Here is a 24,209-nt window from a genome sequence, read left to right on the forward strand (position 1 = left end):
CAACGAGTTATTTGAGCAGGGTTCCTCGAACAAAAAAAAGTTATTTGGGTGGGCTTGGACAAACCTTGAAGGTGCGATACCCGACCCATTGACAGAAATAACTTCATATCAGAATATTTGGGGTGGAACCGGGTTGCAGGCAGCCTCGATATCCATGGTGCAATATAATCGACTTCAGCGGACCCGATCCAAACTCGCAGTGAATCGTCGGCCTAGATTACCCGGGCCGAGTCAAGACTAAGACTTTTCTCGTTGAGGCTTGTTGAGACGCCTGAGAGAGAGAGAGAGAGAGAGAGAGAGAGAGAGAGTCAGGCGTCTCCTCGGCAAGAACTCTCACCGGAACAGCCTTCCGTCGGACGGCGTCCAGAGGTACTCGTTTCCTTCCCTCCCTTTGTTTTCTATTTCTCCAGAATTGTTCTCCTTTTCCCGTGAAAAGGAGATCGCCTCTTCTGGGAAGGAATCTCCCAGCGACGGGAACCGAAAAACCGCCCATTTTCTGGTGATCTTCCACCGGAAACTTGGAGATCCTCCTTTGCCACTTCCCACGATCTCCCGGTAACGCGATCGGCGTGGTTTCTGACGTGGGATTGTGGCGGCACGCCGAGTTGTACGATGATCGATTTATGTCTGTGGTCTCATTTTCAGAAAATTGGAACACGTTATCTACCAATTCAATCTCATTCCCTCTTCTTTTCTGTTTTCCCATTTCGTTTTCGTTTAAAAAGGGTTAGGATGTGACATATTTACATGAGCACTTCCGCGACCGCTTTGGGCTCACAATAGCAGGTGAAGTAGGGATTCGAGTGTGACAACTATCGGCGGTAGTTTGAAAAATATTGCGAAAAAACGACATATTTTAGTCGTGGTCTGGACTCAGGTCGGTTAGTGAATTCCGTCCTCCTTAAGTGAACATGCCTGAAAACCAGGGCTTGCCCCTTGGTCCATTGGCTAAATCTGGGCAATGATGGGCTTGTTTGCCTTTACAATGTTAGGTCCATCCTGGAAGAGGCTTGCGTGACAGGCATGGAAACTTTGCCTATTTTCTATTTTTCTAACTATTCTTTTCTTGAGAAGTGCTTTACATTAGCATGATTCAAGGTATAAACTGAATGACTACTGTGGGGTTCAAATAATAGAAAGCAACGAGTAAAAGTAAAATAGCATGAAAACTGAGGAATTTTTGAGCTTCTCATAAATTGATGCTCTCAGAACGCAATATGGAAAATGCAGTATGTCTGCCTTGTTCTATCCAAGGCAAGGTTAAGGCTGTGGTGATTTGGATTACAAAGCAATCCCACCACAAATTGATTCATCTTAAATGGCATGTGCACCAAAAAGAGGATTTCCATCTCAATCCACATCTCCAAGGATCATATCTCAGGGATAACTCTAATAGCGCAGATTCAGGGTCAGAAATAAGGCTGTGTGTGATTATTCATTTGAGAAAGACAATGAGGATGGTAGCTCTATGATTTCCATAAGTGACAAATGCCACTACAACTAACCCTTCCAATCTCCTGTTAAACACACCATACTTGTTTAACTTGGGCCAACAAAAAGAGGAACGCTTCTGCAAGGTTAATTGCTGCAATTTAGGTGAGACCCAGTCCATAGCTTAGATTTTAGGTGGGGTTAACTTAAACATTTGTGAAAACATGCATGACCATGCAAGAGCTCAAAGGGAAATTTGAAGTCAAGTTAGATACATGATACATGTTTGGATGGCATATTGTCACTGTGACATAATCTGCCATCCACACATGTATTGTAGGTGATATACCTGAGCTTGATATCGTTAGGCTCCTCATTCTAGTTGCCTTTTGTGTCTGAAAGTGATTTTTTTACCAATAGGGTCATAAGCAAATGAAATTTATTTACTATCCTTTGCTAAGTAGTCAAAAAACACTAGTTGACACCTAGGCGCCAGCCCTCTAAGAGGCCTAGTCAGTGCCTACTTAGTCAGGACCAAAAAAAAAGATTTTTTTTAAAAAATTAAACAATTACAATAAATTCTTAAAAATAATATAAAATATAAAATACATATTTAACACAGTTTATGAAGCTAAACAATTGAAGCTTAAAAAAAAAAATTCATGAATGAATCTAAACAATTAAAACACAATTACATTTCTAACCAGGGGCAGAACTACAAAATTTATATAGGAGGGGCCGACAATATATAAATATATAAATAAATAATATATAATATAAAGAAAATATAAACAAATTGCATATAACCACAATAGATAGGCACTCTTTAAAAGGATATCAAGAGTATAAAGGTATTTTTTGATTCTATCAAAACCTTGAAAATCTAAAAGTTGTATCAAAGCCATTGCAATGAGGAGGCTATCCAATCATTTATGGCTCAACAAGTCAAGAGTTTTGAAGAGCTAGTGCAATGAATATCTTCAACAAGGTTCTCATCATTGGACTAAAGTGCATAAAAGAGATTAATGGATAAGCACCACCAATAAAACCCTCCCAGCTAAAAGGCTTATACAAAAAGAACTTTATAATCGAATTATGCATGGTCTTTACTGGCGTTGTGATGAAAAATGGCACAAAGGCCATAGGTGTAAAGAAAAACAACTATTTTTTATAGAGCCCATGCTAGTTGAAGCCGAAGGAGCCATTTGGGTGACATGGGGCATAACCTAGTTTGGCAAAAAACCAGGTTCTCTTAACCTGTTAGGGAGACCAAAAACCTGTCACCAAAAAAAAAGAAAAAGAAAATCAGGAAAAAACCCCTACTAGCTATTTTCCAGCCAGCCACCAGCCGGGATGATGTCGCCCTTGCTGGCCGGCACCGTCCCGGCCATTTCCCGGCCAAGGTTGGCTAGCCAAATAACTTAAAAAGGAAAATCTCATAAAAAGAAAATATGGCCGGTCATTTTCCAGCCAGTCACTAACCGGGAAATGGCCAGGCTAGTGTTGCCGGTGCTGGGCGACACCAGCCCGAGCATTACCCGACTGGAAAATGGTCGGCCACCCAAAAATAAAAAAAATAAGGCAACGTCCGGCCACCCACCGGCCGTGAAATGGTCGAACACATGAAATTTTAAAAAAGAATGTTTTCTGGCCATTTCGGCCGAAAAACGGCTGGGATGGGTATCACCCTGACCGGGCAATACTAGTCCGGTCATTTTCCGATCCGTGGCTGACCAGAAATGACTGGAAAATGGTTAGGGTGGGAGGGAGTAGGGTTGGGGGGGGTGGGGGGGTTGGAAGAGGGTGAAAACCCCCCTCCTCGATAAGCCAAGTTTTCAATTTGGGGAAGGGTTTTTTCAATTGGCTGGGTTTTGGTAAAAATCTGGTTTTCAAACCAGGTTTTGGTGTCACCCAAACCCACCAAAACCCAGTTTGCACTCAAAACCGAATTTTAAACTGGGTTTTGGTGTCATCCAATCAGTATCGAAGATGAAAGTAGTGGGAGTGTAGAGATAATTTAGGGTCAACCTTAGAACAAGGCTAGGAATATGGGGTAGGGAATGATAGGCTTATTAAGAAATTATATTAATGTAATATGTAAATTAGGAAATGTTGATTTGAATTGGTAGGGATAAGAAACTTGAAGATGGATTGGGATGCTAAAAGTAGGGGATTAGTTATAGTAAATTTCTATCAATTTAAATATGACATTGTTAAAGATGATAATATTTCCTTTTAGATAATAGAACTCTCTACTATAAGAGGTATGACTCAATAAATGAAAGAATAATATTGGCAAGTATTGGAGGATTAATCCTCTTCCCCCCCCCCCTCTCTCTCTCTCTATATATATATATATAGGCCCTAGACATATAACTTATTTAATTTATTTTCTTTTTTGGGTGGGTGGGGTGGGCTGCCATCCTCCCCTTGGTTCTGCCCCTGCTTCTAACATTCAATTTCATCTAAACAAATATTTTCTTAGTTGCGTCATCTAGAGATGCATAAATGAATATAATTATTTAAAATAAAAATATAAAAAACATAAAAATAAAAAAAATATTGGAAAACTTGAACAATTTAAATGATTCAAACAAAGCATGATTATAATGTTAAAATGTAAAATGTAACATATATAATATATAATATATAATATATAATATATAATATATAATATATAATATAATATAATATAATATAATATAATATAATATAATATAATATAATATAATATAATATAATATAATATAATATAATATAATAATAATAATATTATATGTATTTTTTCCTTTTTTCTTTTTATTTCTTTTATTTTATTTATTGTCTAGTTTATTTTGAACTAGACATTACATTCTAGTCAAGTCCCAGTGTAGTCATTGGACCTAGTCCAACAACTATATTTAGAGCCGTTGGAGACTCTCAAGGAAGAGCTCTCCTTCATCTCTTCCACTTGTATAAATAGGGGTGATCCCCCTCCATTTTGTATCAATGCTTCTTAAGCATTTCTTGTGAAGAAATAAAGATTTATTTATTTTTGTGTGTTCTTCCATTTTTACCCTTTTATGGGTTATGCTTGAAGGGTCTTCAATACACACTCTTTTGAAGATTTCTCGTGCTTTTGTGGAAGACCACCATTTCATTACATGGTATCAGAGCCTTGAAGAACCTTCGATCTTGAAGATTTCTGCCTCATTTTCCGTGCTCCCTTTGCAAATAGTGTTTTATCTTCTTGTTCGTGACTCAGGGGATCGTTTTAGAGAAGGAAAGGACTTTGGAGGAAGCTTGGCTACAAAATTTTGAGATTGTGCTCATTCTTCTCCTATCTTATCTTTCTCTTCTTTTTCTTCTCATCTATTCTTTCTTTTTCAAACCCTTGTAAAAGATGGATGACAATGATAAAATCAACACCATACCCATGAAATTAAATGACACTAACTATGTAATGTGGGCTTCAATCATGAAGCACCACATTTGGGGAAAAGGGTTGTGGGGTATAGTTGATGGTTCTGATTCAGAACCAAAACTAATTCTCACAAAAGTTGAGAATGACAAATAAGTACCTCTCACGGAAGGAGAGAAGAATAAGGCGTTGGCAACTTATGAGAAAAAATGAAAAGAATTGAGAATAGGGCACGCCAAAATTATGTCATGGCTAATTAATAGCGTTGACATAAAAAAATGCTCTAGTTTTGCTAAATTTGAGCATGCTGATAAAACTTAGGAATATCTTAAAAATATGTATTATCTTAAAGATATTGCATATGTGTGCAATTTATAAGATAAAGTTCAGACAATGACTCAAAAGCAAGGTTTTAAAACTCGTCGAGTCAACTCGGTGACTCGGCTCGGCCCTCCAACGAGTCAACCTGGCAAGGTAAACTCGTTTTGCAAAAACTCGGCCTTGACTCAGGCTGACTCGTGTTGACTCAGGCGAGTTTTGGGCACTTTTTTCTTTTTTCAGATGTGTTTATTAGTGCATATGAAAATTATCATATTTGTTTATTATATTTGCTAAGAAGCACACAACATTAGAATAAATAAAAAACTTCATTGGAAACATATAAGATTGAAATTCTTTTTTTTTTAGTTTTTTACCCAAAGTTATGCTCTTAAAATCTATCAATTATATTCATGATTTCAAATTTCATCAGCCTGGTATCTATGTTAAGACCAATGTTGTAAAAAGCGTTGAGGCATAGCGAGGCGCTCCACCAAAATTTGAGGCGAGGCGTAAGCCTCGAGGTGTAAAGCGTAAGCTTCAAAGTTTTTTTTTAAAAAACTTAAAAAAACTATAAAAAATATCTAAAATTAGTAAGCATGAACTACAACATAGAATATCAGTAAAGCGTACATCTGCGCATGAACTACAACATAGAATATCAGTAAGCATCCTTGTGGACAAAAAACAAACGAATTATTCTTTTCTAAAAAGAATCAAAACTGCCCTGAAACTTAACACATAGATCACTTTCTGTCAATGTGCTTAATACAGAAATTCAAAACTGTCATTAAGCTTAATACATCTATATCCTGTCAATGGAACTTAACATAAATAAATTTCTGTCAATATCTAAGTTGAAAAATGAAATCCTATGTAATCAACATAGAACACTTTGTTTGCTGGGACCCAAGAATGCCAAAAATAAGAATGCACGAGAACTGTTTGTTGAAGTGTGCTACTATTGGTTCTTTCTTATATCAGGTCTTTCTGACCCAGTTTAAACAAATTGAAATATTATGAACTGTATTTTGCAGCTGCTGTTACTTCAGAAATAAGTCTAACACGTTAGAGGAAGCTGAGAGAGCAATGCTGAAGACATATTGTGAGAGAGCAAATGTAAAAGATGGGCAGACAATTCTGGATATTGGGTGTGGTTGGGGATCTCTTTCTATATACATTGCTCAGAAATACAATAATACCCATGTCACTGGAATTTGTAATTCTGAATTGATGCAGGCCTTCATTTGGTATGGTGTTACTGAAGCCAGGAAAGGCAGATAGTTGAATGAGCACTGGTCACCTCCCCAATAGACATAGGTGGACTAGGCATCACCAGGTTAGATATCTTGAACAGAGCCCTGCTGGCAGACTGGGGGTGGGTGTGATGCACTGAAGACAAGATCTGGCATTGGGTGGTTTCCAAACATGCCTTATTAAGTGCTGAGACTTTCCCTAGAGCTCGCATGTTTTTATGGTTGGTCTCTCTTGACAACCCAGTTTAACCTTAAAAAGAGAGATTCATGTGGCCAGCAAATGCATTATGTGTGAACACGAGGAAAAAGACTATGCAGAGATCCTACCTTAACCGACGTTTGGGGCTGTTGTTGTTGTTGTTGCGAGAAGGAGGTTGTCGGCGACGGTGGTCCTGCTGTCATGCACGAAAACGAGAGGGAGATGAGAGGCAGAGGGAGATAGGAGGTGAGAAAAAAATAAAAACACATAAAATGGGTCGGTAGGCCTTTGTTTAAGCCCTATTTTTTTGGTCTAATGAGGGTTTTGACCCTCATTTGACCAAATAAATAGGGCGTGTGCGCCTTAGTCCGAGGCGCGCCTCGCCTCAAGGCCTATGAGGCGCACGCCTCAAGGGTATTGCGCCTTATGCCTGCGCCTCAAGGCACAAAGCCCCTCGCCTTGATGCGAGGCATGCTTTTTGCGCCTTGAGGCGCATTTTTAATAACACTGGTTAAGACAATGTTCTAAAGGCTAATTCATATAGATGCAATAAGGCTTGGCGATGTTGTTTTGTGGTGTTTGTGACGATGATAAAGACCACAGATTCATGATTTGTGATCCATAAAAGGCCAAATTCAATTCATGGTCCGTGTTCTGTATTAACTAGTGCTATTCATTCAATTGACTTGCAAATTGCAAAATAATCTATATTCCTACTTGTATTACATGCTTTAATGTACTTATACTTTTGGAAATCCTTCATAGGGAACATGATGAGGCGATTTATTAGGGGCATATTCCTATAATTTCCAATGTCTAGATCATATTTTTTGTTGTTTGTCACTAGTAATGACAATTTAAATGACAAACCTTTATATATTTTTACTAGTCACTATTAATTAGGTCAAATCAAAAGTTAACAAAACCCGGTCTGAGTTACCCAGTTGACTCGTCGAGTCACGAGTCAATAAATAACGAGTCGAGTCCCGAGTCACGGGTTTTAAAACCTTGCTCAAAAGGACAAAACTATTAGAGAATATTACAATGAGTTATCCAAACTTTTGGAGGAATTGATTGACTCTTCTTAAGCCAAAATGACATTGTTTCGAAGATATCGAGCTTCTCCAAAAGTAACTCTATATGAAATATTTTTATCAATTTATAAACGGTTTTAGACCGGAATTTGAGTCGACTAAATCGGCTCTTCTACATCGTGGAAAAGTTTCCTCTATCATTGAAACTATAGTGGAGCTAACTATGGAGGAAAACAGACTTATGAAGAATACTCCAAAAACTAAAGATGAATCCGTTCTAGCTGTGTCTAGATCGGGTAACTATGTGCGCACTTATAGGCCTCCTCACTTTGGTAGACAAGGTAGTGATTGTGACAAAAGAAAAGTCATTTGTCATCATTGTCATGAGCCGGGGCACTATAGGCCTCAATGTCCTAAGCTAAAGATAAGAGATGAAAAGAAGGCTGCAACAGTCAGATCAAAATCAAAAGATCAAGATGCACCGGTTTCTATGACTCAATTGATGGAAATTCTTCAACCTCTTCTCAAAGGAGCATCCACCTCAACTAAAGCTTCAACTAGAACAACTGTTTCATCATTCTCCGATCCCGGTAATTTTTCTTGGCTCTTTGATTTTGGTGCCTCTTTTCATATGACTCTAAATGTCAATAGCTTATTCGAATGTCTTAAAAATAACTCAAGTGTGTCAAAAGTTTTCACAGCTGATGGGACTTCTTTTGAATTAGAAGGAATACGAAATTTTGAAAAACTTCTTAAAACAAAGAAATTTTTTATCCCAGAAGTTAGATATATTCATAAACTGAATTTAAACCTCTTATTTGTTTCTCAAATATCTGATTATGGGTGTAATATCTCTTTCTCTTCTCGTGGCTGTTCGGTACAGGATCGCCCGTCAGAGAAGCTGATTGGGAAATGCCATAGAGAATGAGGACTCTATTATATGGATTTTTTAGAGTTGCCTAAGAATGCTTTCTGTTATAATGTTCAGAAACTAGAGTTGGATTTATGACACAAAAGACTTGGTCATCCTCATATGTCTAAAATCCAATATTTTTCAAGTTTAGGAAAATTTTGTAATTCTGAAAGTTTTACTTGTAAAGACTGTATCTTTGGCAAAATGAAAAGATTACCATTTCATGATAGAACTTTTGTTTCCTCTAGACCACTTGAATTAATACATTCGGATGTTTGGGGTCCTGTACTAGTTATTTCAAAAGGTGGATATGCATATTATGTTATTTTTGTCGATGACTATTCTAGGCATACTTGGATTTACTTTCTTAAGTACAAATCTGAGGTTTTTTTTTTACATTTTCAAACATTTTATAAAATGGTTAAAAATAAATCTCAATATTTTCATTTTTTGCACTAATTCAGGAGGAATAATTTATGTCCAAAGAATTTAAAGAATATCTCAACTTACATGGCATTACATACCAAGGATCTTGTCCACACACACCATAACAAAATGGCCTGACCGAACGTAAACATCGACACATCATGAAAACCGCTAGGACCTTACTAATAGCAAATCAAGTTGCAAAAGATTTTTGGGTGGAAGTTGTCCTAACTGCTACATATCTTATTAATCGAATGCCATCTTATTCTTTGAAAAACATAACTCCAATTGAAAAACTTGTCAACTTATCTTCTGATCATTCTAGATTAAGAGTCTTTTGATGCAAGTGTTTTGTTTTCACCAACAAGAATGACAAACTCTCTCCCTGTGCGATTCCTTGTGCCTTCTTAGGATATGCCCATAATAAAAAATGCTATAGGTGTTTTGATTTTCAAAATAAAAAATTATATGTATTAAGAAATGTATCTTTCCTAGAGAAAGAAAGTTTTTTTGAATTCGAAAAACCCAAGGAAGTTATTGAATATTCCTTTTTAATATATTTGACTTCAAAATTCAATGAATGGGATCTTGAATGTGACTTTGACAATGATCAAAGTCCTATTGTTGTTGAACATAATGATGATAATGAAGAGCAAACCATGGTTGCCAGTCGAGGAAGCAGGAGCAGAAAGCGGGAAGTGAGGGACTTTCAAAATTTTAGAAAGCGAGAAGCGTGGCATGACTTAAATGCGAATCAAGAATCATCTCAGAAGCGACCTAGGAAGCGAATCGAAAGTGAGGGAGAAGCGAAAAAAGAAAATAAAAATACAAAAAAAAATGAAAAAGGGGAGAAGCGCAGGGGAAGCGAGGGAAAGCGTGGAGGAAACACGCTTCCCAAAAAACCTTGGCGCTTCCCAGCGCATTTCGGAAGCGCGATGTTTCGTGCTTCCAAAACACGCTTTGGGGAAGCGTGCTTCCCCAATAGGCTAGGCGCTTTCGGTAACTTTGGAGCAAACCCATAGGGACGTTAGTCTATAATATTCAAGACGTAGATGATCAAATCTTCCATGTGCATTAGAAAAATATTCTGAAGTACCAATCAGAAGGTCATCCAAAATTTCTAGATCTCTTGAAAAATTTGTGTCATACGAATCATTTTCACCAACATACAGGGTAGTTATTGCATTAATACAATCAAATGTAGAACCGTCATCCTATTCTCAAGCCAAAAACCATATAGAATGAGTAGAAGCCATAAAAACAGAATTGGACCCATTAGAAAAGGCTAACACTTGGATCATCCAAGATATTCCTCTAGGTAAGAAACCTATAGGCTGTCGATGGGTCTACAAAGTCAAAACCAAGAGTGATGAAACTCTTGAAAGGTATAAAACCCGTTTAGTGGTATGCCCAAGAGTACGACATCGATTATAAATTTTTGCCCCTGTTGCTCGTATGACCACTGTCAGAACTTTAATAGCTTTAGCCTTCATTGAAAAATGACCCATATTTCAGATGGATGTCAAAAATGCTTTTCTCAATGAAAATCTAATTGAAGAAGTATACATGGAAGCTCCACTTGGTATTAGTATCCTTAAGGGTAAAGCTCTTCGTTTAGAAAAAATACTTTATGGTTTTAAACAGGCACCAAAAGCTTGGTATGACAAATTTAGTCGTGTTATGACTGATATTGATTTTTAATCTTGTTTGACTGACACCGTTTTGTTTATTAAGAATTCTGATGCAGGCATTATTGTTCTTCTTCTCTATGTAGGCGATATGATCATCACCAGATGCGGCAAACAAGGCGTTGCAAACATCAAAACTCTTCTTAAAACTCATTTTGAAATGACTGACTTAGGTTTATTAAAATATTTTTTAGGAATTGAAGTTGCTTATTCTCCTCGTGGGTATTTAATATCTCAGTCTAAATTTGCCTTTTATATTGTTTTCAAGTATGAAATTACAGATGATAAGAAAGTAGACACTCCAGAAGTTGTCAACATCAAAATGAGGATTGATGATGGAAAACCTCTTGATGATCCCACTCCTTACAGACAACTTATCGGAGTACTTTCCTATCTCTCCATTACTCGGCTAGATATATCACACATTGTACACACAACTAGTCAATTTCAACATGCTCCCACCTCTGTTCACATGGGAGCAGTCTTGCTAATTATTAGATACATAAAGTCCTCCCTTTCACGATGACTCTTCTTATCTGCTTCGTTGTCTTTAGATTTAATTGCTTATATTGATGTAGATTGCGGAGGTGATCCCAATAATAGACACTCAACCATTGGTTTTTGTGTTTTCTTAGGTGAATCGTTAATTTCGTGGAGATGCAAAAAACAGCTGAAGGTCTCTCTCTCTCTCCTCCACCGAAACTGAATATAGAGCCATGGCCACCACGACTATGAAAATAATTTGGCTCAGACGTCTGCTAGCTGATATGGGAGCTGAAGCAATACAAGCTTCAAGAATGAGCTATTACAATAAGAGTGCGATCTATATTGCCTGCAACTAAACATTTCATGAACGCACCAAACATATTGAGATGGATTGTCACTACGTTAGAGAGGAATATCTACATGGAACCATTGATTTGCCTTATGTTACATCAGAATACCAATTTACAGACTTCTTCACCAAACCTCTTGCTGCCCCCAGATTTCACTTTCTCTTAAACAAACTTTCGCTCATTGTATCGCAAGTTTGAGGGAGAGTGTTAAAATGTAAAATGTAACATATATAATAATATAATATTATATTATTATTATTATATATTTTATTTATTGTCTAGTTCATTTTGAACTAGATATTACATTATGGTCAAGTCCCAACTAAGATTTGACTAGCAATGTAGTCATTGGACTTAGTCCAATCAACTGCTATATTTAGAGCCGTTGGACGACTCTCAAGGAGAGCTCCTTCATCTCTTCCACTTGTATAAATAGGGGTGATCCCCCTCCACTTTGTATCAATGCTTCTTAAGCATTTCTTGTGAAGAAATAAAGATTTATTTATTTTTGTGTGTTCTTCCATTTTTACCCTTTTATGGGTTATGCTTGAAGGGTCTTCAATAGACACTCTTTTGAAGATTTCTCGTGCTTTTGTGGAAGACCACCATTTCATTACATATAATGTTTTAAATATTATAAAAATATAAAATACCAACCTTGGTTCCCTTCTCCCAACCTAGGTACTTGCCTAGGCACCTAGGCGCTCCTAGGCGGTAGACTTACGCCTAAGCGGCCTAGGCAGGAGCCTAACTACATTGATCCTTAGGTCCAATGACGAGGCCTTTGGATATTATTATTTGTAGAGAATTAGCAGTGTCCTTGATTTATGTTATGGACCTTAGTGGCCAAGTTACTAGCATCCTCTATTCTTTACTTCAATCTAGGAAGAATATGAGCTGCTTGACCAGGAAAGAAGGGACATCCAGAGAGGGTTCAGATGCCTTTTGTATAAACTTTCACCTGAATAATCATGATCAAACTTTTCATGTACAAAATGGTAATATTTCTGTAGGTATGCCTAGTTAATCACAGAAATGTGATATACTGCAATGGTTAGCCGTTGGCATACCATTGTTACTGAAAATACATTATAACCAAGTGCTCCAATCAGCTGTCCTACGCCAGAGCCATCTTCAGCAGCACTTTCGATAACCATTTTTTTGGTCTTGATTTGATTAATTAGCTTATCTTGAGCCTAAGATAAGCTTGTGTAAATAAGCTGCTGGGGCTTCAGACTAGCTGTAGTGTTAGCAATACCTCAAGTGAAAAGTCTTATAAACATGTACCAACATATATCTGTTAGACATAGTGGATTGGATCAGGATCCAAACCTATCCAAAATCTCTCAAGATATGAACAAGGAAGACTCTAGAAGGCAATGTGAAGACACTAGAAGGCAATGGCCGTCGGTTGAAGTTGGAGATAAGGATAAATCAAAGGAAAAACTTGTTAACAAAGTTACCTAAGGGTATGAGTTGCTATAGGAAGTCTCCAGCGACTTTGCTTCTCCCTATATATATGTATGCCCTGTAAAACTCCTTTTCAAGTTAATATGAAGATAGATCGTGAGTGCTTGGTGACTGGATGTAGGTTCCCAACAGAACCAAACCACGTTATATTCTTGGATTTTTTTGTGTGTGCTTGAATTCTATTAATATCTGTGTTTCTGTGCATATGCATTGTGCACATTTGTGCATGACATGTTTGTCTAACAGGTCAGAAGAAATTTATCTCTTTTTGTTTTTTCTTCCCACAGATTTTGAGTTAGCATGGACAAACTGGTCATTAGATAGCAGGACTATGAGTCAAATTAGACAGGCCATCCTAGCATATTGGACAAGTGCCAAAGAAATGAAATGGATAAGGATTTGGAAGTGGTGGTGTTCACTAGCTTGGCAGTATACCTAAATGGATAAAAAATAGGATGACTTTTGAAGATGTGTAATGTGATGTATCCTCGATTCATACAGGGTGAGATAAATCTATGCATAAGAGAGAACTCACAGGGAAAGAGCATCCACTGGTTTGGATCTAGAATTCTAGATAGCTTAAACATAGTAGTGTCAATGATAAACATAGACACTTTGTCTTCTGATTTTGCTTATCTACCTTGAAGGTAATGCCTTGTCATCTTGAACTTCCTAAACTCTCTAATTCAGTGAAAGCTTCAAGTTCTGTGCATGCATGGGTGATCTTTTCTATCCAGAAGTTCACTCGAGAAATCTGTTTATATACTGGAACTCTTCCCTCCATATGATGAAAACTGGTTCAAATCCTTTCCCTGCTATGTTCATCCACTTCTTTCTTTTCTTTTGTCCTGTTTTTTGGAAAGTATGATTGGCTGCATTTTGCTTTATCCAGCTCAAGCTCCAACAATGAAGTTTAAGTTTGGTACAGGCTGTAGAGGTCTGCTTGAATAGACCAAGCTTGGTATTAGCTGAAATGTTTATAGTTCTTCTTATAAGAGTGAACTGAAGCTGCATATCTAAAGAAAAGAGTGGTTGAAATCTCAAAAGGCACGATATCAAATGGAAATTAGACACTCCAGAAGTTGTCAACATCAAAATGAGGATTGATGATGGAAAACCTCTTGATGATCCCACTCCTTACAGACAACTTATCGGAGTACTTTCCTATCTCTCCATTACTCGGCTAGATATATCACACATTGTACACACAACTAGTCAATTTCAACATGCTCCCACCTCTGTTCACATGGGAGCAGTCTTGCTAATTATTAGATACATAAAGTCCTCCCTTTCACGATGACTCTTCTTATCTGCTTCGTTGTCTTTAGATTTAATTGCTTATATTGATGTAGATTGCGGAGGTGATCCCAATAATAGACACTCAACCATTGGTTTTTGTGTTTTCTTAGGTGAATCGTTAATTTCGTGGAGATGCAAAAAACAGCTGAAGGTCTCTCTCTCTCTCCTCCACCGAAACTGAATATAGAGCCATGGCCACCACGACTATGAAAATAATTTGGCTCAGACGTCTGCTAGCTGATATGGGAGCTGAAGCAATACAAGCTTCAAGAATGAGCTATTACAATAAGAGTGCGATCTATATTGCCTGCAACTAAACATTTCATGAACGCACCAAACATATTGAGATGGATTGTCACTACGTTAGAGAGGAATATCTACATGGAACCATTGATTTGCCTTATGTTACATCAGAATACCAATTTACAGACTTCTTCACCAAACCTCTTGCTGCCCCCAGATTTCACTTTCTCTTAAACAAACTTTCGCTCATTGTATCGCAAGTTTGAGGGAGAGTGTTAAAATGTAAAATGTAACATATATAATAATATAATATTATATTATTATTATTATATATTTTATTTATTGTCTAGTTCATTTTGAACTAGATATTACATTATGGTCAAGTCCCAACTAAGATTTGACTAGCAATGTAGTCATTGGACTTAGTCCAATCAACTGCTATATTTAGAGCCGTTGGACGACTCTCAAGGAGAGCTCCTTCATCTCTTCCACTTGTATAAATAGGGGTGATCCCCCTCCACTTTGTATCAATGCTTCTTAAGCATTTCTTGTGAAGAAATAAAGATTTATTTATTTTTGTGTGTTCTTCCATTTTTACCCTTTTATGGGTTATGCTTGAAGGGTCTTCAATAGACACTCTTTTGAAGATTTCTCGTGCTTTTGTGGAAGACCACCATTTCATTACATATAATGTTTTAAATATTATAAAAATATAAAATACCAACCTTGGTTCCCTTCTCCCAACCTAGGTACTTGCCTAGGCACCTAGGCGCTCCTAGGCGGTAGACTTACGCCTAAGCGGCCTAGGCAGGAGCCTAACTACATTGATCCTTAGGTCCAATGACGAGGCCTTTGGATATTATTATTTGTAGAGAATTAGCAGTGTCCTTGATTTATGTTATGGACCTTAGTGGCCAAGTTACTAGCATCCTCTATTCTTTACTTCAATCTAGGAAGAATATGAGCTGCTTGACCAGGAAAGAAGGGACATCCAGAGAGGGTTCAGATGCCTTTTGTATAAACTTTCACCTGAATAATCATGATCAAACTTTTCATGTACAAAATGGTAATATTTCTGTAGGTATGCCTAGTTAATCACAGAAATGTGATATACTGCAATGGTTAGCCGTTGGCATACCATTGTTACTGAAAATACATTATAACCAAGTGCTCCAATCAGCTGTCCTACGCCAGAGCCATCTTCAGCAGCACTTTCGATAACCATTTTTTTGGTCTTGATTTGATTAATTAGCTTATCTTGAGCCTAAGATAAGCTTGTGTAAATAAGCTGCTGGGGCTTCAGACTAGCTGTAGTGTTAGCAATACCTCAAGTGAAAAGTCTTATAAACATGTACCAACATATATCTGTTAGACATAGTGGATTGGATCAGGATCCAAACCTATCCAAAATCTCTCAAGATATGAACAAGGAAGACTCTAGAAGGCAATGTGAAGACACTAGAAGGCAATGGCCGTCGGTTGAAGTTGGAGATAAGGATAAATCAAAGGAAAAACTTGTTAACAAAGTTACCTAAGGGTATGAGTTGCTATAGGAAGTCTCCAGCGACTTTGCTTCTCCCTATATATATGTATGCCCTGTAAAACTCCTTTTCAAGTTAATATGAAGATAGATCGTGAGTGCTTGGTGACTGGATGTAGGTTCCCAACAGAACCAAACCACGTTATATTCTTGGATTTTTTTGTGTGTGCTTGAATTCTATTAATATCTGTGTTTCTGTGCATATGCATTGTGCACATTTGTGCATGACATGTTTGTCTAACAGGTCAGAAGAAATTTATCTCTTTTTGTTTTTTCTTCCCACAGATTTTGAGTTAGCATGGACAAACTGGTCATTAGATAGCAGGACTATGAGTCAAATTAGACAGGCCATCCTAGCATATTGGACAAGTGCCAAAGAAATGAAATGGATAAGGATTTGGAAGTGGTGGTGTTCACTAGCTTGGCAGTATACCTAAATGGATAAAAAATAGGATGACTTTTGAAGATGTGTAATGTGATGTATCCTCGATTCATACAGGGTGAGATAAATCTATGCATAAGAGAGAACTCACAGGGAAAGAGCATCCACTGGTTTGGATCTAGAATTCTAGATAGCTTAAACATAGTAGTGTCAATGATAAACATAGACACTTTGTCTTCTGATTTTGCTTATCTACCTTGAAGGTAATGCCTTGTCATCTTGAACTTCCTAAACTCTCTAATTCAGTGAAAGCTTCAAGTTCTGTGCATGCATGGGTGATCTTTTCTATCCAGAAGTTCACTCGAGAAATCTGTTTATATACTGGAACTCTTCCCTCCATATGATGAAAACTGGTTCAAATCCTTTCCCTGCTATGTTCATCCACTTCTTTCTTTTCTTTTGTCCTGTTTTTTGGAAAGTATGATTGGCTGCATTTTGCTTTATCCAGCTCAAGCTCCAACAATGAAGTTTAAGTTTGGTACAGGCTGTAGAGGTCTGCTTGAATAGACCAAGCTTGGTATTAGCTGAAATGTTTATAGTTCTTCTTATAAGAGTGAACTGAAGCTGCATATCTAAAGAAAAGAGTGGTTGAAATCTCAAAAGGCACGATATCAAATGGAAAAACTGCCACAAAGTGAAAGCAGCTGGACTATATGGGGTTAATCACTGGGATGTTGTTGGATCATTCATGAATCAACAACAAGAGACAAGCTGGGACTGGCACTAAGGCTATTCCTAGTTTCGGAAGATGCTCTCTATGGAATTACCATTTGAATTTTTTAAATTTTGTAGTTGCTGTCGCATGTATGCCTTACAGTCTGTATCTTGGCATGATGTCTTTCATCTGCTTGCCCTTATTATTTGAGTAATAAAATGGAAAGTGTCATTGTTTACTTATCTTCAAAGTTTTGCAGTAAGCTTGAGACGTGAGAATGAACCAACAGCAGGCACTGCACCCAATTTCTTCTAGTGGATTTGGACGCAGGAAGGCAGACCGAGAGACAGGAAACAGATTTGATAACAAGCTACAACCTGCAAAATTTCGTCCCAGCAGTTTTGGTGTTACAGGTTCAAGTCATTTTCTTAGCTTGCTTTATATTAGTTCAAATGTTTTTGCCTTTAGGTAACGATTGGCCATCTATATGATCAGATTAACTTGGATGAGCCCAGGTCAGGAATCACTCTGGCAACATGGATGATTTTAATGCTGCCTTTGCTTGCCAGTCTTGTAAAAATCAGTCTTGAGGGCTTTGCCAAGTCTTCTGATTTTTAAAAGTCACACATTTTTTAGACCTGGGACTTGGATGTGCCATGTGTTAAGTTGGTGGCAAATCTTAAATTTTCTAACAGGATTGTGGTACAGATCTTACTGATCTTGTGAATGGAGGCAAAGGTGGAGGATATGAAAGTCCTTCACGGGATCGGCTATTATTCCTGACGACAAGCCTTATTGGACAAAGCGTTGAAGTCCAGGTTAAAAATGGATCTATATTCACTGGAATTTTTCATGCAATGAGTGCTGAAAAAGAGTTCGGTAAGTTTGAGATGCTCCAGCTTTCAATATGATATCCAGATCTTTTACTGTTCAAATGATTTCCTGGTATAATTCACATGACCTATTCTTTTCCCTGGAACCTTTTCTTTTTAATATCTGTTAAGAGAACATTTTTTTCTTTTCCTTGAGGTGTAATTTGTAAGTTAGCAACTTATTGATGTTTTGCAGGCATTATTCTGAAAATGGCTCGGCTAACTATGGATCCTTTCTTCAAGGGCCAGAAATCTCTGTCTGATTTTGCGAGCAAGGCTCCTTCAAAGACATTGATCATTCCATCCAACGAACTTGTGCAAGTCATAGCCAAGGTTCTGCTTTATTTCATGTCTCAAACTAGTCTAGTGTATATTGAAGTTTGTGATCCGGGGAATCCATTCCTGGTACTTAAATGAATAACATTCGTCTGCTGACTTCAATAGGATGTATCTAAGTATGAACCTCCATGATTCTGATTTCAGCTGTTGCGGATGATAATTTTGTTAGGTACAGAGCAGTTTAAATTTTCTATTTCCACACTGATTGATTATCATTGTCATTTTCTTTAATTTCAGGATGTCCCCTTGACAACCACTGGCTTTGCCAATGGACATGCACATGAAAAACGGCAAGATATCATGACAGACTCTTTGATATCCCAGTCTCATTATGTTGAGGTCGAGAGGGAGCTTGAGCGCTGGGTTCCCGATGAAGATATTCCACAATGTCCAGAGTTGGAAAATATCTTTGAGAACACCTGGAACAGGTGAGTGTATGACCTTTACTCGTTACTTTTAGCAAAAAGCATATCATGCTTGATCTTTTTGTCAAGAATACCGTCTTTCTATCATTCTTTTTCTGACTGCTATACTTTTTATTATCTTTTTAAAGATGATGGTTATCCTGAATGTGGTTCTGAAAGCCCAGCACATGCACACGGATAGGCCTAGTGTTATTATAATACTCAATAAGTGTGGATCTCGGAAAAGGGATCAAAGTCTTCTTTGTTATATGTGTAGCTGAGCAACTATAGCTACCTGGCTTTCTGTATGGGTCATTTCCTGCAACCCATGGCTTCATAGCCAAATGTTCTATGTAGGGTCTGTAGGTGCCTGGCCTTGACCTGTAATCCATGATGCTGATAACTATGTAGGCCAGACTTTGTATAAATTATTGCATCATCATAATCATCCTTGTCCCATCCACAAAGGTTTGTTTTTGCAGGTTCAATTTCTCCATGTAAGTTTGTGAATGTCATGTGCTATCCTATTATGTATTCTGGATAGGCCATGGAACAAGTAAAAGATGTAACTTTTACAGCTTCAAGGGTCTTTTTTATTCCTCTTCATAGAAATGTTTTGTTGATTTTTCACAAAAGGACAGATAAGGGCCCATTAATGTGAATCCCATGTTAAAAATTATACATATATATTATTATGTATATATATTTATATAAATATATTTTTCTCCTTTATTTTTCTCTTTTTCAATAGATATGTAACTAGGTTAGGATAGTTTAATTTTTATTTTTTTGTTTAAATTGAACTAGTCAACATTTGTTGACTAGTCAACCAAAAGAGACTTTGGGAAGGTCCAACGACTCTATTTAGAGCTGTTGGGCCTCTCCCAACGTCTCTTTGAAAACTTCTCTTGCTTGTGTATATACAGGGGTGAAACCCCCTCCCATTTGTATGCTTCTTGCATAAGGTTATGAATAAAATATTATTTGTTTTAGCCTCTTGTTTTTGCCCTTTGTGTGGGTTTTGTAAATGAGCTCATTTGTGGCTTTTGGTATGTTCACTTTAGCATTGTAGTGGATCTTGTTGGAGGTTTTCATTTCTTTACATGGTATCATAGCAAGGTTCGCTCTTGACTCTTGAAGATTGCGTATTGGCTCATTTTCCGTGCTCGTGGGAGAAAAAAAGAATTTCTTGGTGATTCAAGTGCTCATGTATTCGTGGTGGTGTGCTCGTACTACTACTCTCTCATTTCTCATTTGTTATTTTTTTTCTTCTCTTTCTCTCTACTTTGTAAGGATGGATGACAATAAGAAAGTCACCATCGTACCCATGAAACTCAGTGATACTAATTTTGTAATGTAGTCTTTAATTATAAAGCACCATATATCCAGAGCCTAAATTAGTCCTCACAAGGGTAGAGAACGAAAAAGAGGTGCATCTTGCAGATGGTGAGAAAACTAAGACACTAGTCACTTATGAAAAAAAGTAGAAAGAGTGGACAATGGGGCATGCCAAGATCATGTATTGGTTAATCAATAACGTGGATATTAAAAAATGCTCTAGTCTCACAAAATTTGAGCATGCCACCAAAGTTTGGGAATACCTTAATAATATGTATTTTCTTAAGGATATTGCTCATATGTGCAATCTTCAAAATAAAATTCGAACAATGACTCAAAATGACAAAAGTATTAAGGAATACTAAATGAATTGTTTGAACTTTGGGAAGAATTATTTATTCTTGAGCCTAAGTGGCATTGCGCGAAAGATATCGAGCTCCGACAAAAGTAACTTGATGCAGAATATTTGTATCAATTTGTAAATGGCTTGAGACTGGAGTTTGAAAACACCAAATCAACTCTTTTTCATAGAGGAAACATAACTTCTATTGTTGACATTATTGAAGAATTGAGTATGAAAAAGAATAGGCTAAAAATGCACTCTTTAAAAAATGAAGACAACTCTGTTTTGGCCATCTCTAGACCAAGAAATTACATACTCCCCTACAAGCCATCTCATTTGAAACAAGGAAATGAGCATGATAACAAGCCTTGTTGGAAACAAGGCAAATGATTATGACAAAAAAAAATATTTGTTATAACTGTCATGAACCCGAGCACACTAAACCTCAATGCCCAAAGTTTAGAAGAAGGGAGGAAAACAAGGTGGCTTCAGTTGGTTCTTCACAAGAAACTAATGATGCACCCGTATCAATATCACAACTTATGAAGATTCTTCAACCACTTCTCACAGGGGTATCTTCTTCAAATGAAGCCTCAACTGGAGCAACAGTTTCATCCTTCTCCGATCCCGATAAAACTCCTTGGCTTCTTGATTCTGGTGCTTCCTTTCATATGACCCCTAATAGTAAAATTTTATCTAAATGTCATACCAACTCAAGCATGTCAAATGTTTTTACAGTCGGTGGTACATCTCTTGAAATAGAAGGAATAGGGAATTTTGAAAACATTTTACAAAACTCCAAAAAATTTACCATTCCAAAAGTTAGATATATTCTTAAGTTAAATTTAAATCTCTTATGAGTTTTACAAATATCTGACCATGGATATAATGTCTTATTCTCTTCTGATGGTTGTTGGGTAAATGATCGTCAGTCAGGGAAGCTGATTTGGAGAGGCTATAGAGAATGAGGTCTCTATTATATAGATTTTTTGGAAATACCCAAGGATACCTTTTGTTATATTATTAAAAAATTAGAGTTGGATATATGAAACAAACGACTTGGCCATCCTAATGAATTCAAAATTCAACACTTTCCAAATTTGGAAAAATTTTGTAACTCTGAAAATTTTGTGTAAAGACTATATTCTTGGTAAAATGAAGAGATTACCATTTCATGAAAGAACTTTCTTTTCTTCTGGACCGCTTGAGCTAATACATTAAGATGTTTGGGGGCTAACACCAGTTATATCAAAGGGTGGATTTGCATACTATGTGATTTTTGTTGATAATTTTTTCTAGGTATACTTGGAGCTACTTTCTCAAACATAAATATGAGATCTTCTTACATTTTCAAATATTTCACAACCTGGTCAAAAATAAGTTTGAAAATGATATTTCTATTTTCACACATATTCAGGGGAGAATTTTTATCAAAAGAATTTAAAGATTATCTAAATTTGCATGGTAAGCCTCAAAATTTTCTTTTGAAAACTTAAAAAAAACAATAAAAAAATATCTAAAAATACAAATAAATAAAAATGCTTTATTGATGAAGCAACAACTAATAAAAAATAGAAAATCTCAAATAAATACTAAAAAATGAGATTAACATGTAAAAGTAACTAAGAAACATATTATAACAGGATTAACAACAAAATATAATGTCCTAACGTGTATATATATCTGTTTTCTACATAAATACATACAAATTTATATAATTAATTAAATATATAACATATATAATTTAAAAACTTATTCTTCTTCTTCTTCTTAATTAATTAAATATATAATACAAAATCTCAAATAAATACTAAAAAATATGAGATTAACATGTAAAAGTAAATAAGAAACTGATTATAACAGGATTAACAACAAAATATAATGTCCTAACGTCTATGTATATCTGTTTTCTATCTAAATACACACAAATTTATATAATTAATTAAATATATAACATATATAATTGAGAAAGTGAAACTTCTTCTTCACGCCTTAGGATGGCGTCTTGAGGCGCAGAGGGCCTCGCCTCAAGGCGTGCTTTTAACAACACTGGTCTTATGATTATTTTTCTTCAAAATACAAGGCATTTATTGCATTAATTCATTAATATGTGGAACCTTCAACCTATACTCAAGCTAAAAAACATTCTGAATGGGTAGAAGTTATGAGAATAGAGTTAGAAGCTTTAGAAATGGCTAATACTTGGACCATTCAAGATGTTTCAAAAGGAAAGAAACCTATAGGTTGTAGGTAGGTATACAAGATTAAAACAAAAAGTGATGAAACCCTTGAAAGATATAAAGCCAGATTAGTTGCCAAGGGATATTCTCAAGAATATGACATAGATTACGAGGAAACCTTTGCTTCAGTTTTTAGAATGACCACTGTTAGAACTCTAGTAGCATTAGCCTCTGCTCGAAAATAACCTATATTTCAAATGGATGTTAAAAATGATTTTCTTAATGAAAACCTAGTTGAAGAAGTTTATATGGATGCACCACTAGGTATAAATGTTTCTAAGGATAAAACTCTTTGTTTGAAAAAGGCTTTTTATGGACTTAAATAAACACTAAAGTCTTGATATGATCGATTTAGTCGAGTTATGCTTGATATTGGATTTAGAACTTGTTTGACTAACGCTGTATTGTTTGTTAAGATTTTTGATGCAGGTATTATTATTATTATTTTCTATATGGACGACATGATCATCACCGAAGGCGATAAATAGGGAGTTGAAAATATTAAAACATTCCTCAAAAAACATTTTGAAATGACTGATTTAGGCTTCTTAAAATATTTCATAGGAATCAAAGTTGCTTACTCTCTTAGAGGATATTTATTATCTCAATATAAATTTGCTTTTGACATTGTCTTCAGGTCTGACATCACAGATGATAAGAGTGATACCCTTGAGATTGCCAATACCAAGATGAGAATTGATGATGAAGAACTTTTTGAAGATCCTACTCCTTACAGACAACTTATTGGAGCACTCTCTTATCTTTCAATTACTAGACCTGACATAATATACGTTGAACACACAACTAGTCAATTTTAGCAGGCTCCCACTTCTAATCATATGTGAGCAGTTTTGCGTATTATTAAATATATTAAGACTTTTCTTTCTCGATGCCTCTTTATGTCTGCTTCATTTTTTTTAGATTTAATTTCTTATACTGATGCTGACTGGTGAGATGATCCCAATGACAGACACTGAACTATGAGTTTTTGTGTTTTCTTAGGTGAATCACAAATTTTGTGGCGATGCAAGAAGCAAAAAGTTTCGCTTTCATCAACTGAAGTTGAATATCGGGCCATGGCAACTATAATGATGGAGGTAGTCTGGCTCAGAAGGATGTTGGCTGATATGGGGGCTCAAGTGACAGGAGCCTCCCGCATGTGTTGTGACAAAAAGATAGGGGTGGCAATTTCTGACACGACCCGCCAACCCGCCTCTTAGGCGGGTTCGGGTTGGGCTTAAGCCAACCCGTTTAATAAACGGGTCGACCCGCGTAACCCGTTTATTAAACAGTTCGGGTTCGGGTTGGGGGTATGCCAATCCGCCAACCCGTTTAATAAACGGGTTAGGCGGGTGGGTCAACCCGCCAACCCGACCCGCCAACTCGTCCGCCAACCCGCCAACCTGAAAACCCGTTTACCCGACCCAACCCATTTATTAAATGGGTTGGCGGGTCGTGTCGGGTTACCCGTTTATTAAACGGGTCGGGTTCGTGTTTGCCACAGCCGACCCGTTTAATAAACG

The 24,209-nt window shown here is 36.7% G+C and overlaps 1 protein-coding gene across 2 annotated transcripts in view; it reads left to right on the forward strand.

The window, feature by feature from the left end:
- The first annotated feature begins 244 nt into the window (after nt 1–244).
- Nucleotides 245–24,209, forward strand: part of LOC149816646 (polyadenylate-binding protein-interacting protein 3-like) — a 77,633-nt gene continuing 53,668 nt past the window's right edge. For both annotated transcript variants that reach the window (XM_089987455.1, XM_089987456.1), the window contains exons 1-5: nt 245–369; nt 17,410–17,563; nt 17,859–18,029; nt 18,219–18,355; nt 18,599–18,789. In XM_089987455.1, coding sequence (XP_089843581.1) covers nt 17,428–17,563; nt 17,859–18,029; nt 18,219–18,355; nt 18,599–18,789 — 635 coding nt within the window. In that variant the 5' untranslated portion in view covers nt 245–369; nt 17,410–17,427. The remainder of the gene's footprint in view (nt 370–17,409; nt 17,564–17,858; nt 18,030–18,218; nt 18,356–18,598; nt 18,790–24,209) is intronic.

This window comes from Nuphar pumila, chromosome 14 (genome assembly GCF_984573655.1).
Source record: "Nuphar pumila chromosome 14, dmNupPumi1.hap1.1, whole genome shotgun sequence".
Taxonomy (NCBI): Eukaryota; Viridiplantae; Streptophyta; class Magnoliopsida; order Nymphaeales; family Nymphaeaceae; genus Nuphar; species Nuphar pumila.